The 19106-nt window shown below is 50.3% G+C and overlaps 2 protein-coding genes across 4 annotated transcripts in view; one reads left to right on the forward strand and one right to left on the reverse strand.

Moving 5' to 3' along the window:
* Positions 1–210: 210 nt before the first annotated feature.
* On the reverse strand, positions 211–16843 carry LOC102921910 (pepsin A-5). 2 transcript variants are annotated; one of them, XM_042260900.2, is made up of 9 exons: positions 15406–16843; positions 8767–8926; positions 7040–7157; positions 6822–6940; positions 5182–5381; positions 3650–3766; positions 1522–1666; positions 1333–1431; positions 211–513 (listed from the first exon to the last, which is right to left on the reverse strand). In XM_042260900.2, the coding sequence occupies exons 2-9, from the start codon at positions 8914–8916 to the stop codon at positions 361–363; spliced, it is 1101 nt and encodes a 366-aa protein (XP_042116834.1). In that variant the 5' UTR covers positions 8917–8926; positions 15406–16843; the 3' UTR covers positions 211–360. The 2 variants fall into 2 exon arrangements, with proteins under 2 accessions (XP_042116834.1, XP_076415923.1); XM_076559808.1 differs by lacking the exon at positions 15406–16843 and adding an exon at positions 10090–10190.
* A 582-nt stretch (positions 16844–17425) lies between these two features.
* The window catches only part of Vps37c (VPS37C subunit of ESCRT-I), a 31373-nt gene continuing 29692 nt past the window's right edge, over positions 17426–19106 (forward strand). For both annotated transcript variants that reach the window (XM_076559846.1, XM_076559873.1), the window contains exon 1: positions 17426–17658. In XM_076559846.1, coding sequence (XP_076415961.1) covers positions 17572–17658 — 87 coding nt within the window. In that variant the 5' untranslated portion in view covers positions 17426–17571. The remainder of the gene's footprint in view (positions 17659–19106) is intronic.

Raw genomic sequence — 19106 nt, forward strand, 5'->3', positions numbered from 1 at the left:
CAAGGACACTACATGGTGGAGTCTTACTTCCCAGCCTTCTGGTGACTGAGGCAGGAGGAGTGTTGAAAGTTCCAGATCTACCTAGGTTACAATAATGAGTTCTGGGCTAGCCTGAGCTACACACTGAGACCCTATCTCAAAAACTAAACCAAAACAACACTAACTCCGGCATACCTCAGTCGACCCAGAGAGAGCAGCCATTAGCATCAGTGGCTTTGTGAATGCAATCTTTATTCTCCACCCAGAACAGGGCTTTGCAGAGCTCCCAATAGCTGGGGTCAGCTCCCCCGGGTGGGAATGCCCCATGAGCATTCATGTCTGTGTCATGTGCCTGGCTCTCCCCTGAAGGAAGCCCAGCACTCACACAGCAGGAGCCAGACCAATCCTGTTATTTGCCCGATCAAACACGGTGAAATACAGCCTTAGGAAAACATCCCCCAGCACCCACATCTCAGAGTCCGAAGAGTCGTCTATGCCTTCTTCAAAGTTGCTGTAGCAGTTGTGTGAATGCTTCTGAAAAACAAGGGCAATATGTGAACTCAGCCACCAGCTGCTCAGCTTCTTGCCTTTTTTTTTTTGAGCCAGGGTATCATGTTGCCCAGTTTGGTTTCATACTCACTATGTAGCTGAGGGTGACCTTGAATTTCTGGTCTTTCTACCTCAGCCTCCCAAGTGCTGGGATTACAGATGTGCATAGCATACCCACTTTATGCAGTGCTGGGGACTGACCTGAGGGCCTTCCTGCATTCTAGGCAGAAACTCTACCAACTGAGCTCCAGCCCAGCCCTGCCACTCAGCTTGGGGTCCTCCTTTCATGGAGCTGTGTGGCTCTGTCCCGCGGCTGCAGGATGGCTTTCACAGCTGGGATAAGAACCACTTGTGGCTCCCTCCATACTCTGCCATTTCCCCCCACCCCCAGCCTTGGTTCAGCTAGTCCCTCTGCAGAGCAGGCCTTTCCTGCTCCCCTTTGGGCAGCCTCTGGATGGTGCATGACCGTCCTCTTCAGTCACTGCTTCCCAGGCTGTCACACTCTCCTCTCTGTCCCTGGTCTGCCCATCCATCTAACCCAGCTGCCTCTCTGCATGGTTCCCTAGGTCCTATTTACCCCAGGCCACCCTTCAATTCAAACTACCCTTGTCTTTCCTCTGAAACCTGGGAGCAGGAGGAAGAATACCAGACTGGCTTTCACAGTCATGATGGTTGTGTGGGCAGCACTTGCCCAGTTGGTGGGCAAGCATCCTGTCACGGCATATCCTGACCACCAGGGTGTGCCTTCCTTTTCCACAGAAGTCCAAGCCCGGTGATTCCTGCTATTCCCACTGCCGAACTCACCTTCCTGATGTAGGCACTGGCTGGCACTGGGTAGGTAACACCACTGATGGTGAAGACAATATCAGGTAGGGTGTTGATGTTGTCACACTTGAGAATGTACTGTCAAAGAGGGAGAGGCTGGAGGTTAGCCCAGCCACGACTGCAGCAGTGTGCGGAGAACCCAGATGGCCCGCCCACATGACCCTTTACCTCGTTATCACTGGTGGCCTTGGCACCAATGAGATTCTGAATTTTAAGGATTGCGTTTCGGGGGCCAGTCAGCAAGGAGGTCCCTGTGTCCATAATACCTTGGCAGCCACCTTCACAGGCAATGACTACTCCATTCATGGAGATGCTGAGAGGCAGGGACCAAAGAGAACACCAGGATTACCACACAGACCCACACTCTCCTTCCCTGACCTCAAAGCGGCCCTTTAGCTCTTCATGCTCACCCTCCTGCTGGTCACTTTACCTTTTCTGATTTATTTATGGTTATCTAGTTATTTAGAGCAAAGTCTTACCAAGTTTTCCGAGCTCCAGGGTCTGAGCTCAAATGACCCTCCTGCTTCAACCTCCCCAGTAGCTGTGACTATAGCAGGATGCCACCACATCTGGCTTTCTTTACAGTTATCTTGTCTGGTTTTTTGTTTGTTTGTTTTGAGACAAGGTCTTATTGGCCTCAAACTCATTTTCTAGTCTGAAAGACCTTGAACTTCTGATACTCCTGCCTTTACTTCCCAAGTGCTGGATTATAGATATGTCCCATCCGCCTTTAATCCCAGCACTTGGGAAGCAGGTGGATCTCTGTGAGTTCCAGGCCAGCCTGGTCTACAGAGCGAGTTCCAGGACAGGCTCCAAAGCTATACAGAGAAACCCTGTCTCGGAAAAAAAAGATGTGCCCCATCATACCTAGTTTATTTGATGCTGGTGACTAGACCCAGGGTTTCCCACATGCTAGGCAAGCAGCCTACCAACTGAGCTAGATCCCCAGCACCATCCTTTCAGATGCTGAACGCACTGAGCTGTTTCTTGCCTCAGGGTCTTTGCACATGCCCCCTTTGTCTAGCTGGTTTCTCATCATCTCCCAAGTTCTAGCCTGATTGTCACCTTTTCCAGCTGCAGAGTCGATTCAGTCCCTCTCTTGGTCCCTTCCACCTTCCCTTAGTCATTTCTAGCAAGTAGTGAGGTGGTGACTCACTGTCTGCAGGACTCCCTGGTTCATGTCCACACGCACTACTGGATGGCACAATCACTAAGTGCCTCCCTCAGACTCGTCATGCAGTGATGCTCAGCACATGTATGTATGAATGAATAAATGAATGAATCAAGGAATAGAATGAACAAGGAACAGCAGGAAACACTTGTGCCCGACCAACTGCACAGCTTTGGAATGAAGGCAGGTCCCTGTGGGCATCCGACACTCCACAGCAGGGAGAAGAGCAGCCATTTGCTGCATAAGAGGCCATCTCTCCAGCAGATTGCCCCTGTGTTGATGTTCCCATCCCGGCAGCGCCCAGGAAGCCCACACAGATGGCCAGGCTGCCATGTCCCTGAAGGCTGCTTAAGCTTCCATCTGGTGACTCTGTGCACAGTCTGCTCAGTTTTTCTCCCCATGCGCTCAGGTGTTTCAGGTTCCCAAGTGCCCGGTCCTCTGTTCCCACCCCCGAGCCTGCTGCATGCCTGAGATGTGTATTTGTGATTTTCAGATCGGAGGATCGAGACTTGTCTCTGCCCCTGTCTGTTCTCTGGTGTGATAATCTCACGGTGGACCCAGGACCTCACCTACTTTGGACGGGAAGCCCCAAGTCCTGGGCAAACCAGGATGATGGTCCCTTATTGTGACCCTGTTCAGCACGGTAGATTCCCCCCTCCACGCCCCCCAGGCCAATTTCACTTTAGGGCTTTCAGACCATACTTCCCACCTTTCCCACTCTGCACAGGCCTTTTCCAGAGACTCCTGCCTGTTCAGGTCTGTAGATGCCCTGTCCTTGTATTAGTGCTCTAGACCCAGGTCTGACCCGTGCTCTCTGGCTCAGATTCTGCTGAGGAGACCTGGAGGGGTGTGTCTGTGGTGCCGGAGACTTGATGTCTGAGTGTGTCATTATGCAGCACTGTATGTGTGTTTCTGTGGTTGTACATGTTCAGGCTTCTGTTTATGTATGACCGTATTGTGACTCCATGTGTCAGTATATCATCGGCATGGGCCTGTGTTACTCTATTTGTGTGTGTGTGTGTGTGTGTGTGTGTGTGTGTGTGTGTGTCTGTGCGTGTGCACGCGCGTGCGTGCGCGCACGCGTTGGAGATAGCATCCAGGAGCAGGAATCAGGCAGGCGCTTACCTGTCCAGAGCTAACTGCCAGTAGCTGGGCTTGGACACAGGCACCCAGTGAAGGTCTCCGCTGTAGTAGGCGGGGTCCACTCCACCCAGCATTAGCATGCTGCCCTTCTCATCCTTGCTGGAAGGAAGAGGAGGGGGAGGGGTTTATGTCTGGTAGAGACTAGTGGGCTGGGTCCCTGAGGCGTCGCAGCACACCGGACCCTGCCAGCATTGCTCAGTGTTGCTGGTGTATCCATACAAACACACACAAGTCCGCTCAGCAGCCCTCTCAGGAAGGCCACTTATTCATGGACAGGGAAGTTAAGGCAAGGAGGGCCAAGTACCTGCTCCAGGTCAGTGATGCAGCTCATAGCAAAGCTGAGGGCTGAATGTGGATAATTGGCTACAGAGCTGGATTCTGGACACCCCGCCATTCTGTGGAGCACTTGGGCCCCTCTGGAAACTGGAGCTACTTTATGGTTAAAGCACAATTCATCCAGAGGAGTGTGACTCCCACCTGTCTAGACAGTCATTTTCCAGAATACTGAGGCCTGGGGCAGCTAGGGGTGTGTTTTCCAGCTCAGTCAGGACTAGCTTCTTCTCAGGGAGTCCCACCCCCACCTCAGGCCGATTGGTTCTGTCTGTCTGATTTATTGCTGTCACAGACACAGTTAGTCCCTAGGTATCTTCTTCCTTTATTTGCTACCTTCTTGTCTTCTGCTCCCCCTTTTCTGTATCCTTGTGTGAGCTGGGTACAGAGAGGCACTCGGTGCTTAGCAGCTGCTTAATAAGAAGCAGTTGAATGAATCATCGTGGACCAGACTGAAGTGTTCCCAAGGGCCAGAGAAAGACTGAACTGCTTGCTTAATGCTAGAAATGCTTGGCCACGCGAGAGAGCTGGGATTCCTGGAGCTCAGGTTTCCGAAGAGCCCGCAGCCATAGAATAGACAAACAGAGACACACATCTGCCTCCCACTCGAACATGTGGGATCAACTCCCACATTTGGTGGAGAAGAGACAAGTGTCAACCGGACCCGGCCACCTGTGCTTTGCCTTCTTGCCTGTCCTCTGGATCTTTGGCCCATCAGGAACTTCAACGTAGTTGAAGAGCTGGTGGACTGACCACCATCGTGGGGAAGAATCCTGAAGGCTGAGCTTGAGATCCGCTTCTCTCAGCACTAGACTGGGCCATCCTGGGCAAAGCCCTTCTCAAAGCCTTAGTTTCCTCATCTCTGATGGAAAAGACGGGACTAAAGGGGGCAGCACGTTCTCCACAGAGGGTCTGACTGTCTGCACTGGAGGCTGTGCACACTGGGAGACGTTCATCTCTACTGAATGGCTCAGTGCCTCTGCTGTGGTGCAAAAGCAGCCACAGGCACGATGGGATAGGTGATCCAATGAAATCGTATTCACAGAAGCCAATGATGGGCCAGATTTGGTGTCCAGACCACAGCAGGCAGACACCCGGACTAGACTACGTCTAAGGAACCTTCAGGATCAATCATTTCTAATGCGACTGACAGCCTGTGAAGGGCTGATCTGGTACGGGCTCACCTGCTCAAGTAGAAGGCAAAGAGATTCTGGGGGATGAGGCCTTGCATCCAGATGTTGTCAAAGACAGGCAGGACTCCCTGAAGGCTAAGGTCAGGGTAGCCCAGCCCCAGGATACCATCAAAGACCGCATATTCCATGAAAGTGCCTGGTTCCTCCAGGCTCAGGCCAAATGCCTGGGCCACAACCATGAGGTCCCCAATCTGTGAGAGAAGAGGGTGTCCTTACATAAGGCTCTGAAACCAGGGCTATGGCATGGCTGAGCTTGGGTGGGGGTAGGTGGGGAGATGGTCTGGCCCACAAGGTATAACTGAGTTCTGGCCAAGCCATGGGCCACTTGGATGTGAATCCCAGGCAGGAGTGGGCTGGCAGCTCCCCTGTGGTGCTGTGGGTTGTCACCAAGCTCCATACCATGACGTCATCTGATTTTAGATTATTATCCAAATGGGGAAACTGAGATGCTGAGTGTAACCCGAGGGTTCCCACTTGAAGATGAGTGGAAAGCAAGGCATCTCCTTCAGGGCAGTGCCCATGGTGACCTTTTCTGCACCCTTAGGAGGCAAGAACCTGCTATATCCAGGTGTTTGGCTGAGATTAGTTTTGTTTTTAAAGATTTATTTATTTATTATATATACTGCATGTATGATTGCTGGCCAGAAGAGGGTACAAGATCTCATTACAGATGGCTGTGAGCCACCATGTGGTTGCTGGGAATTGAACTCAGGACCTCTGGAAGAACTCTGAGCCATCTCTCCAGCCCCTAGTTTTGTTTTTTAAAACTGAGTCTCACTCTATGTCCCTGGCTATCCTGGAGCTTGTTATGTAGACCAGACTGGCAATGAATTCACAGAGCTCAGCCTGCCTCTGCCTTCTGGAGTGCTGGGATTAAAGGCCTGTGCCACCACGCCTGACTAAGCCACCAGGGTTCTCAAGAATATTTGGACTGTAAAAATGGCGTGCGTGCGTGCGTGCGTGCGTGCGTGTGATCATGCATGTGCACACTCAGGGATTTTGTTAATTCTCAAGTCCTTCAAGGCCTCCCAGGGTAAGAGCCTTTTGATGGAGCATGGCTCTCTCGAATCTGTGCTCTGCTTTTCCTGCCTGGGAGCTCAAGGCCCCTTGGCTGTTCCCAGAGGCCCAGACCACAGGGCTGTCCCCTGAGAGCACTTCTCACTTGCCTACTTATTCTGAGTCACACCCCAGCTCTTTGGCCTACCAGCTGTGTGACCTTGGACAAAGCACTGGCTCTCTCTGTTCACTCCCGTGTGGAATGAAGCCCTAGCAATGTCTGCCTTGGGCTTGTTGAGAAAATTAATGTAGCTACTTTGAAGACTGTGCCCAGCCTATTGTCTCGAACCATGTGGGGCATGCAAGTGGCTTATTTTTTTACAAACGTCTTTCCCTGAGCTACTGGTAGAAACAGCTTGTGTTCCCCTTTGGGGAAGGAGCTACAAATCTGAGCCCTTGACACCTATAGCTGGTCAAAGGACTCACCGTCGGGGGGGGGGGGGGGAGGGCGACTGGGGGTGGGGAGCCCCACAAGGTGGGTGGCCAGCTAGAGCAGAAAAGCGCTCCCAGAGGACCCTGCCAGCAGTGTTCACACCCGGAGCCGGGCCTGTGCTAGCCCCTGGTTCCCGGGTTACCTTGACAGTGTCATAGGCAAGAAATCCCGACATCTCTCCTGAACCATAGGCGACGTTCACAGGTCGGCCCGAGACCAGGAAAGTGGAAGATCGCAGAGGATTGAAGACCTTGTGGTGAGCTGCAGGGACAGGCAGGAGGTGACCTCCTCAGGGAGGTGACCCTCAGGTGTGCTGGGGTAGGAGGGGTGATGAAGGGTAGGGCAGCTCGGAACGCTCACCGCAGGCTGGGCTGGAGCAGTAGATGGACGGTACCCACAGGTAGGCAGAACCAGTATCCAAGACGACCTTGAACTCCTGAGGGGGTGTGCCGATGCTGATGATGCCAATGTAGACCAGCTGCAGGAGAGAAAGGCCATGGCTAGGGCCGGCCTGGCTGCCCTGTCTGTCCCCTGCCTCCTGGGGAGCCTGACTTCATGGTGCTGCCCACAACTGCCAAGCCTCTGCTCAAACCAGGGCTTCCTTTTAGGAACACTCCATCCTCTCTCAAAGGTCTCAAATTCTTTCCACCTGTCAGGATCCAGCCTAAGTGCCTCTTCCAGGCTGCCCTCCTGGGTCACTCCAGGCCCCAGTGCTCTTTGCTTTCTCCAAACTCAAAATAGTTACTATCAAGACCACTCAGCCAGTCCTTTCATTGGACATGTGTTTACACTCCCCTGCCTTTCCCTCTCTCCCTTCCTCCCTACCCCCTTTCTCCTTTTTTTTTTTTTTTTTTTTTTTTTTTTTTTTTTTTTTTATGATAGGTCTTGCTATGTAGCTCAGGCTGGCCTCAAACTTTTGATTCTCCTGCCTCAGTTTTCTGATTGCTGGGAATATAGATAGGCAGGCACCACCATGCCGAGCTGACATTTGTTCTTTGCCCATTTCTCTGGCTAGGCTTTAAGTATTGGAAAAGAAAACTAAGCTTAGTCAGGTGTGGTAGTGCACACCTTTAATCTCAGTACTCAGGAGGGAGAGGCAGATGGAGCTCTGTGAGTTCGAGGCCAGCCTGGTCTTAGCAAGTACTAGGCCAGCTGAAGTTACACAGTGAGACCTGTCTTAAAAAAAAAAAAAAAAAAAAAAAGAAAAGAAAAGAAAAAAAAAAGAAAAAAGAAAAAAAACCAAAGAAAGAAAGAAGTTAGGCTCCACTCATTAGAAACGACAGCATCTTGCTAGTTGACCAGTGTCCAGCCCATCTCAGAGCTCACTAACTGGTCATTGGCTGAAATCTGAGTCTGCAGGGGTAGGACTCCTCTACCTGAGATACCAAGCTTGATTTGCAATCGGATTTGCTGGTGATATGGCTCACCCTTGCTTGGGGCCAGGGATTCACCTAGGTGAAAAAGAATAAAAGTCCTGGTGCCCAATGACTTGTCATCGGCATAGAACAGGATGTCTGTGTGGTAGTAACTGGTCATTGCTAGGTCCACCCAGCTAGTACCGCCCCAGATGGGGTAGGAATGTGTTCTCCTTGGAGTAGGGGGTGGGGAACAATGGGGGTGGGGAGACACTCAGGTCCCTGTTCCTCACCCATTCATTTTTTTTTTCCTTTCATGTAGGAGTGTGTGGTGTATGTGCAGTGCACACAGAGGCCAGAGGAGGACGCTAGGAGTCCTGCTCTGTCTCTCCCCCCATTCTTCTTTTGAGACAGGATCTCTCACTGAACATGCAGCCAGACTGGCAGGCTACAAACTCCAGTGACTCCTGTTTCTGCTCCCACAGCCCTGGGGTCAGAAGTGTGTGTGGCTACACCTAGCTTGTATTTTACGTGAGTGTTGAGGATTTGAACTGAAGTCCTCACACTTGAGCAGCAGGTGCTCTTAACTGCCGAGCCATCCTAGCCCCTATCCCCCACCCTTTCGGGCTTTAGGAACCCCAGCCCCAACGCAGTGTTCCCCCCAGAGGGGCCACAAGTGCTGGGCAGGAGCCCTAGGGGGCGCTGAGGAGCCCCAGCCCATGCCACACTTACGTCTAGGTAGTTCCTCATGGGCTCATAAGTTACTGCTGGGTTCCGGCGCTGCTCTAGAAGCACGTGAGCCCGGCTACGAGGGTACCTCTCCAGGTAATCCTTCAGCATGTGGCTTTCCCGAAGGTTTTCTCTCATGGACTTAATCTTCATCAGAGGGATTCTTTAAATGAGCATTGGGAAGGAAACTAAGTAAGAGAGAGGCACCACGGGGCGCCAAAGCGGCAGCTGCACGGTGAAGACCCTGCAGACCCAAAGAAGACCGTGACTGGAACAGGCCACACAACACAGCGGGCAGACGACCATGACAGAGTGCCTGATTTCCAGTCCAGGTCTGGTGTTCGCTCTGGAGCAAGCCATGGGACCATTCTGAGCTTTACTGCCCTTTCTGTAGAGATGATGGGACGGTAAACCTCCTCGCGTTGAACGCTGTGGGGGGTGCGGGGGTGGATAGGGAGCACCTGCCATCTAGCAGTCCCAACAGTGACAGCTGTTGCTGTCGCTCTTTCCAGTGTTCTGTCTTTCCAGAAGCAGCCCGAGAGGAAGGATGGAAGATCCGGGCATCCGACGCCCAGCTCCCATTCCTTGTGACTCAGCTTTGGTCACCGCGCTGGCTACTGTCGAAGCGAGGCCTAGGAAGTAGTTCCCCCCTTTTGTTTTTTTGTTTCTTTTATCTCTGAGACTGGGTCTTATGTATCCTAGGCTGGCATCAAACTTGATCTATAACCTTTAAACTTCTGATCATCCTGTCTCTACCTCCCAAAAGCTGAGATTACAGGCAAGCACCACTGTACACAGGGGGAAACAGCCCTCTGTTCCCATCTCAGTTCCATCAGAAGTGAGGGAGGAGAGAAAAATGGAAAATCAAGGGCGCTAAAGCAGGGAATCCGTCAGGGAAATGATGAGGCCTGAGAATGAGAGCCCAAAGACAGAAACAGGTCTGTGGACAGAGACTCTCAGAGGTGGGAAGATCTGTAGAGACGGACACACATGTTGAGAGAGGTCTACAAGACAATGTACAAGAAACAACCGACAGCCGCACAAGTTGTGCACTGAACACTCCCGGGAGGGACATCCAGACAGCCCACGATGTGACCTGTGCTCTTGGAGTTGGGTGATCCAGAAGACATGCCCCAAGACTTCTGGGCCCTTCTGGTGCTCTTGGCAATCGATCACTGATGAATGGACACCTGAACCTCATGAAAGCCAGGATTTCATTTCCTTCTTCAGCCCGGGATGGGCAGGGGAATAAGAGGGTCAGACATTTTTTTACAAGGGTGAGAAAGAACTCAGGGAGACAGCTGATAGCATTCACGCTCTACTTACTTGACCAAGCATTCTGAGAGGGTCACAAGCCAGAGGACCCCAAGCCACTTCATGATCCCTTCCCTGGCTTAAGGTGCTTGGGAGAAGCGCGTTCTGGGCCTGCAGCTGTGTGGAGAACTGCTTGTTAAATAGCTGTGGCCTGCTCTAAGCTCTAATCAGGTCGGGAGGGCCACTAATGGGGCTTGATAAGAAAGGCAAACTTCCCCGATAACATCTTTACCCTAGAAAGGGCTAAAAATTCTCAGAATCCAAGGAGTTTCAGTGGCCGAGATGTAACATCAAGGCACCTGACTTCACGGAGTGGCGAGACTCTTGCTATCTTGGTGATAAAGACACTGTGGATAAAGCTGCAAGAGTAAGCGCCAGGTGCCATGTCTGCCCTTCAGATCCCACGCGCAGTTCCCAACTGGCCGTGAGGTGTGTACCACTGTCCCCGCTGTCCTCCTTAGAGAGAAGGCTGCTGGGAGGAACAGAAGGCCAGAGTAGGATATCCAGGACCCACATGGTGGGAAGAGAGAACTGACTTCCACAGGCTCTTCCGTGACCTCCACACACCAGTGTGGTAGCACGCAGGTGCCCACCCACCCACATAAAATAAGTAAATGTAACATTAAAAAAATGAAAAAATATATCCATGATAAATTAAAGACATTTTAAAAAGTTTAACTTTCTCCAAAACCAAAAGACGACAGGCAGGCAGTCCTTGCCTTCGTGGAGTCTGCAGCCTGGAGCAAGGTGGGCATGCTCAGGACCTAGGAGGCAAAGTGGCTGGGCGGCCGTGCTGGGCATGATGCTGCATTGTCTCACCACAAGGTGGCAGCCTTGAGTCAGCTCTGACCTACCACTGCCAGGCTGGAAGGAAGCCATGGTGCCAGGTTGGCCACATTTTTCGAGAAAAGTCAGAGCCTGGATATTTATGTGAAATTCCTGCACTTTAAATGTTAGGGATATTGTGATGGATGTACGTTGGCTTTCATACACTGTTTCTGGCTCCTAACTCCCTCCCGCCCAAAACAGGTGACAAGACACTCTAGAGGGCGCATGCTCCATGCACGGCAGGAGGGATTTCTCCAGGGACACCATGAAGAATACGTTAACCTTAGCTCTTACTCTTTCTGTTCTGTCACTTTTTTGTATTCTTTTCTTTCTTTCTTTCCTTCTTTCTTTCTTTTCTTTTTTTTTGGTTTTTTCAAACAGGGTTTCTCTGTGTAGTCCTGGAACTCATTCTGTAGACCAGGCTGGCCTTGAACTCACAGAGATCTGCCTGCCTGAGTGCTGGGATAAAAGGTGTGTGCCACCACCGTCCCAGTGACATTTTGACATTCTTGTTGAGGCCCCTGTGACAGGTCTCCATAGAGAAGTAAATGGATAGGTTTTGGGGAGCTTATCAATGGTGTAGGTACACTGCAGACTCAGAACCCACCATTTCCAGGGGGATCTAATGCCCTCTTCTGACCTCTGTGGGTACACACACACACACACACACACACACACACACACACACACACACGAACAAACCACCACAGGTAATGGAAGTGTTTCCCCAAGCTCTGAGCCACTTAAACAAGTGATCCAAACTCAAGGAGGGCTCGTGGGAATCCTGACTTATATTCAGTCGGAGAGAAGCAGAGAGAATGCAACATGTAGCTGTGGGCAGACATCTAGAGCATGGTGCAGTCTAGGGGCTGAGCCTAGCTGTGGAATCGGGGGTAATCTCTAGGTGAGACAAACCAGTGACTTAAAAATAATTCCCCCTTGATGAGCATCTATTGTAACTCCAGATAGGACCGGGGTTTGTCTGCAAATCCAGACATGCAAATACGTAGCTACTATCTTTTTAAGCATTTTGTCAGAAAAACACCCCTGGGAGCCTTTGGCCTAGAATACCCATGTGCACCTCCTTAAACTGATACTATGGTGTAGAACGTAGAGTAATACTGCTCTGCCCCCAGGAGTCCAGGGCCCTCATGTCATTTACTGATCCTGGGGACAACACCGGGCAGGAACCTCAGAAAATGGATACTGAGTGATATTAAGGGTGGGCATCTGGGACTGGGACTATGGCTCAGTCAGGAGGGTCCTTGCCCAGCACTCACTGTGATCCATCTCTGGCACCACATAAACTAGGTGTGGTATTGATGAAGATCAGCAATTGGGGTAGGGGACATAGAGGATCAGGAGTTCAAGGCCAGTCTTGATTATAAAACAAGTTTGAGGCCAGCTTTGATTGTATAAGATCCTGTCTCAAAACAAATAAATAACCAAACACAGAAAGAAAATTTGAGCCCAGGTTGGTGGTTTACATTTGTAATCCTATCACTAGGCAGGCTGAGGCAGGAGTTTGTGGCCAGCCTGGGATCCATAGTAAGTTTTGGATCAGCCTGAGCTACATAGTGAGTCCCTGCCTGCCCTTCCCCCAACAAAAAGGCAAAATAAGCAGCAAATAAAACCCCCCAATAATCCTCCCAAAGAAAGAGTAATTTCGCTTAGAATAAGAGAGCATTGGGGATTTATGTATGCATTTTAAGAGCTCCTAGGTCCTGAAGATGTACAAAAGCATTTACAGTAAAATAACACTTCTGCAAAAAAAAAAATACAATGATAAAAATAATAAATGATAAACATTTTTTATTGCGAGCCTAGCCTTTAGCAGCTGAGCCATCTCTCCAGCTAGATAAACATGTTTAAAAGGGGGACATAGGGGCTGGGGATTTGTCTCAGTTGGAAGAGTGGTTGCCTAGTACACATGAAGCCCTGGGTTGGAGCTCCAGCACTGAATTAAAAACCCAAAACACCCCCTCAAAAAACCAGGTGTGGTGGTACACACCTGCAATGCTAGCACTTGAGAGGCAGAGGCAGAGGGTCACAATTTCAAAGCCACCCTTGGCTGTATGGGAAGTTGGAAACTATTCATTCTGTCTGAAAAAGAAGAGGGTGTAGCTGAGAACTTGACGCTCTCTTTATTCCTGTTTTGTCATGGGTACCAGTAAGATCGACTTTTAGGTTTGAAAATCTTTTGTGATAAGTTGAAATGTTTCCCGTTTGGGATTTTATTTTAATTATGTTCGAGGTTGGGTGCTGTTGGCTGGCCAAAATATGCCATGTAGGCCAGTCTGGCCTCAAACTTGCGATGGTCCTCCTACCTCGGTCTCCTAAGTGCTGGGATTACACTAATGTGCTACTACACCTGGCAACATTTCCATCTTGAAGTCCTTGTCCTCAGTGATATGCCCAGAGATCCGAGATATCGGGGACTATTGGGGTCCAGCCCCTAATAGTCTCCCTTTCAGGGTCCGCGGAAGAATCTATCAACCAGCTGAGAATCTGTTCTTTAAGGTTGGCAAATCAATCTACACACGCACACAGAGTTCTTTGGTCCATTCACTTTAATCCTTTCCTCCTCCCTTGCTTTACAGTTATATATCTCCCCAAAATCACAATCCTCCCCTCCACCCAGGACACTCAGCCTAAACTTCCTCAGGCAGTGACTGTCTGCTATCAGGATCAAATGGAGGGTTGATAAGAATTACAAAGAGGGGCAATAGTTGTTAATTACCATTTGCCACCCAAAGGGGAAGTGACTAATGAATTAACTAAAGGCTAAATGCGGGTAATATCTAAGAAGAGGGATCTTATGTGCACAACTATAGTCTTAAATGTATTTGGTAAAAGATGTTAAAAATCTGTAAGTTGCTAGGTCATTGGGAGAAAATAAAACTGTCTTCTTTTTTCCTGTGGCTCCTATCTGTCCAAGCTGTCTGTCTGAAAGCCTTTCCTGAGGCTGTTCTCCAAATGCCTGGAATGTGTATGTCTAGAGAGTGATCAGTTCACATTGTTAGCCCTTCTTAGGGAAAAATCAATTGGGAAAACTATGAAGGCACACATGATTTTCATAACAGAATACAGCTGATATATAACAAGCCAAGTAGCACCAAAAACTCCTTGGGATTTGGCTGGGGGAAAGTGTGCTCAGTCTCTAGGCAACCTGTGTACAGGTAGATGCCTCTGGTGATAGTTAAAGGGAGATCTGGAACTAGAGGTAAGGTTTGGGAAAGGAGGAAGTTAAGCTTAATTGGCACATCCGCCAGGCCTTCTCAAACAGGTATCCTGAATGCTTAAGTCTGTTCTTAGAGAGTACAGAGGTATCTCTAATAAGGTACTTTCCTCCATCCAGTGATGGACCTGGCCGGATGCTACCAATAATGATAATTACAGGGAGGCTTGAACTGGGAGTTCTGGCTGAGCATAGCTGTTAGCACAGAATGTTATCTAAATATTCCTAGAAGTGGTTAGGTAAGTAGTTAGGGGTCTATAAAGTTAGTAAGGCTGTAAGAGAGGAGGGGTCTGAGCTAAATTGTATAAAGCTATTACTTAATGTCTACCTGACCTAGGCGGTGTCCCCTTGTGGAATTTACCTTAAGTCAGGAGACTCGCCTGTGGGTTGTTATCACTGTTAATCCTTGGAAATTGGGTGACCACCTGGGTGATGTCTCCTTTAGTCCTTGAAAGTGGCTAGGGGAGATATCTGATTCCAGAGAAAGCCTTTCCTGAGGCTGTTCTCCAAATGCCTGGAATGTGTATGTCTACAGAGTGATCAGTCCACATTGTTAGCCCTTCTTTGGGAAAAATCAATTGGGAAAACTATGAAGGCACACATGATTTTCATAACAAAATACAGCTGATATATAACAAGCCAAGTAACACCAAAAACTCCTTGGGATTTGGCTTCCTCTGGAGGAATTCCCTGATCCTTCCAGGTAGTGACTTTGCCATAACCAGCTGAGTTCTTATGATATATTCCTGCGGCCCGCAGCACCGAGAAGGGCAAACTTAGGCAGCCTAGCACTGGCTCTGGACCCCCCTGTGCCCTGCTCCATCACCCCAGGGCTACCTAACCCAGTTTGCCACTTTGATGAGCCTAGGGCAGGGCTTAGAAGTAGGAGAGATGGGGGCAATTTTGAGAAGTAACAAATTGAGGCTCTTGCTCTTTTTGGCTTTCCTGTCATTGAGACCATCTGCGGGGTAAGGGAAATCAACCTCCATATGGAGGGAGAGAGCCCAGGCTGGAGCAGTGGGGTGTTAGGAAGGGCAAATGGTGGGGGGTCACAGTGAGTAACAGAGCGGAGAGTTGTTGGTGTGGGATACAGGAGGGGTCAGACGGGAAAGGGACCCTGGAAGGGAACCAGGGGTTTGCAGGGTAGGAGAGGCGGTGAAAGGGTCACCTAGGGCGGTGGGATATGCAGGGTGAGCCAAGGGCTGAAATTAAACAGATCGACTGGCAGCGGAAAGCAGACCGCAGACTGCAGCAGCACCTACCAGGGGTCCTGTCCCACATGTATCTTCTGGGACACGGATGCTGGAGGCTGGGTCTGGTCCTTTCTGCTCCGATTCCTGCTTCAGATGAGGCGGCCTTAGACAATGGCTGCTGCTGTGCGTCAGGGGAGGGGACACAGGCATCTGCTGGCTCTTTGATGGCTCTGGGTATTGAGGTCACCTCAAAGGCTCTGGACACCTGGAACATCTTTCATCTTAAAATTCACCTGCTTCTCGCTGGCATGCTTGGGACTCCAAGTCCTTTCCTGTTTTCCATCCTTTAGGGGAAGTGACTTGTTCCCCGGATCAAGTTCCTATTGGAGAGTCCTCATACTTCCCATTGGTAACTTTTGCTTCATGACATCTCATGGAATCCAAGTGGCAGAGTGTCCCATGGGCAGGGTTCTTTGGTTCTTGGTGGCAGGTAGGTTGTGACTTGGGAATGTGGCACCTGGTCTGCCTTCTCCATCCTGAGTGCCAAGCAGACATCACCAGTTGATTCCAGCACTCCTGACTTCTGGATAGAGCCACAGACAGAGTCCTGAGCAACATAGTTCACCTTCAGCCGGGTGTCCTACTAGTCAGCGTTGGCACTTGGACAGGAGTGACTGTCCCCGTATTTCCCAAACCCATCTCCTTTCTTTGGAAGAGGGAACACTTGCGACATGTGACTTACCAGGATCTATAAGGTAAGGCAGAGAGTACTGGAATCCAGGGCTTCTGGGCTTGGACCATCTCTTCCCGGGGTGGGGTGGGGGATAGATGCTGAGAGCCTTGATAAGGGGAGGCAGAGATGCCCAATGGTATGGGCGTCTCTCAGGGGTTGGCAGCTGCCCCTCATTGAGGTTCTTCGCCTGTCTCCTCAGTTCCAACCTCACATCTGTATCATCAGATCCACAGCCTTGGAGCAGCAGGAGAGAGTCAAGGGGCCAGGGACCACAGGGGCAGCTGCAGCTGCACTGGCAGCAGGAAGCCGCAGCTGGTGGTGCAGGTTAGCGCTGGACCATGCCCAGCTTGGCAGCCCACAGCATTTCCTCCTCTCCTGTGTTAGCATGGCACTGGCACATCAAGTCACAAGCAACTTCTGCTTGGATTTTGCCAGCTGGAAGCAGATGTCCCACTAGCCTTGTCTACCCTGTGGTCTGCACGCATCCCGGGATAGCTAAGAATGCATGCAGCCCAACACAAAATTGTGAACTTGCTCAAAGTGTTACAAGACTTAGTTGGTGTGTGATTTTGGTGTTGTTGCTGTTATTCAACTGCACAGTTCTTAGGTGTGAGCTTTGACATGACATCATGTCACAGGCTTGGAAACACGTTTTAGTCTTTTTTTTTTTTTTTTTTTTTTTTTTGCATGGTTGAGTTGAACAGCTCAGATGAGGTTGAAGTCCAGGATTTCGTGCCTCTGCAGCTCAAGAGCATCCTTGGAGTTCTGAGTGCCCTGCAAAGGGAAGAAGACCACACATGCTTCCTGAGGACCTTGTTACAGGGATCTGGCTGGGAAACAGGACAGGCCACTAGGAAAGGTCAGGTACTTCTCTGTCCCAGTGACTGCCGGACATAGGCCTTGGGACAGGTGCTGATGCTAAGTTCCTGTCCACCTTCTGAGGGAATGCAGGAAGCAGGACCTACCTGCCAGGGGTGGGGCCATCACTGGGTGCCACATGGTCACACCAGGGAAGATTAGACAAGAGTGTTGACTCTCTCTATAGCCCGATCAGGGGCTGGGTGCACTTTCCAGGAAAACTGGAGAGGGCATACAAAAGCAAACCAAGAGGGCAGAGCCATTGTTCCAGGCAGACATGACTTCTTCTGTGCTACTGAAGATAGCCAGCCTATCCATGTGGCCTGAGCCCAGAGTAAACTTAGCTTTGTTGACAGCCCTGACTACCCTACCTTGGTCACACACAGCCATTCACTCTGAGCCAAGAAATCAAGCATGAATGAGGCTTTAGGTCGCAGTGGGTAATGAGGTATAGAGGTCCCTTGGGTGACAGTGTTGTGTTCAAGTACAGAGGGAAGACTACAGATGAGAAAGCAGGCATTTATTGAGCTTGGTTATCTCAAGCCCTTGCATGGAATGTTCTTCCCCCTCTATGGAATGTTCTTCCAGTCATGATTTCTTTCACTCTTTGAAATATTTTATTTTTATTATTTTTAGTTGTGTGCATGTGTGTGCAAGCATGTGAGTGCAGGTGTCTGCAGAGGCCAGAAGAGGACATCAGATCCCCTGGAGCTGGAGCTGGAGATTGTAAGGTGCCTGATCTGGATACTAGGAGCTGAGCTTGGGTTCCCTGCAAGAGGAATGCACACTCTTAACTGCTGAGCCATCTCTCCAGCCCCATCATGGAGTATCTTGAAGGAGGATGACTTCTGGGTCTGCCCTTGGCATTACACATGATGAACAGAGTGCCAGAAAGCAGAAGGGACTTGACCAAGGTCAGGGTGCTTTAGTGGCAGAGCATGAACTGGGACTTGGAACTGGTCCTGACAAAGTGTCGTCTGGCTGTGAGGTCTAGGCTAGTAGCTCGGATTAGCCAGCTGCAGAGTTGAAAGGATGGCTTTGTGGTCTCCAGGCCTAGTTTGTGGATCCAGAGGTTTCCTGACCTCCAGCTAGCCCGGGGGCTGCTTTGGGGAGTCTATGAAGCCAGGTTGAGGCACCCTTCCTAGAACATCCTCTCACAGGAGACCGTTTTCTGCCACCAGCTCTCACCAGCTCTCCCTCCCTCCCATCATGCTCCAAGTTTGGTTACTCAGAAAGTCCACGCACCACGGCTTGGCACGGAGGCAGTGCTTACAGAGAGGATGCTACAGTTCACCACTCCACCGCCCCCGCCCCCCCCTGCCACCCCCATGCTTCTGTCAAATTCTCAGGTTCTGGTGGTTTAGGGTTTAGCTCTAGCAGTTTCCAGCATCTGCATACCATGATGTACAAAATGGAGCCTCTCCTTTTCAGCTTAAAAACAAACAAACAAACAAATAAATCACACATAGCATAAGAGATGACGAAAACAGTCAAGCTCACCTGCCCTGGCTGGCCCTTCGGACCCTGGCTGGCCCTTTGGACCCTGGCTGGCCCTTTGGACCCTGGCTGGCCCTTCGGACCCTAGAGAAACAGCGTCAACCTGACTTTCTGGAAGCTGCTGTTAACAGTCCTCTGACCTTAGGAGACATTCGCAAAAAAAAAAATGGCACTGAGTCCCCATCATGTTGGCTGGTACCCAGGAGTAGCACCTCTTGGTTAGGTAGCTGACTGTCATCTGTACTGATTCCTTCTGCAGTAACTGTCCTCCAGGCTGGGGATGTGGTTCAGTCGGTAGAGGGCTTGCCTAGCATGTGTGAGGCCTTGGCTTCTACCTCCAGCATGGCATAACACTGGGCACGGCAGTGCCCACCTGTAATCTTAGCACTTGGCAAGCACAGGCAGGAGGTCATTCTTGGCTACTTTGAGAGTTCTAGGACAGCATGGGCTACTTGAAACCTTGGGACCCCTGTCTCAAAAAAAAAAAAAAATCTGGTTGATGAAGGTGGATTACATGACCGGGCAGCACATGCAGTAGTAAAGGGGAGGGTGTTCTTCCCAGTGGGAACAGTGACAATTATCCTAAATCTAGAATCGAAATAGCAAATTTGGGAGCTCCTGTTGAAAACTCGATGACATAAAAGGGAAACAGATGTGAAACTGAAGTTCCCTGAAAAAAAAA

This window comes from Peromyscus maniculatus, chromosome 1 (genome assembly GCF_049852395.1).
Source record: "Peromyscus maniculatus bairdii isolate BWxNUB_F1_BW_parent chromosome 1, HU_Pman_BW_mat_3.1, whole genome shotgun sequence".
Lineage (NCBI taxonomy): Eukaryota > Metazoa > Chordata > Mammalia > Rodentia > Cricetidae > Peromyscus > Peromyscus maniculatus.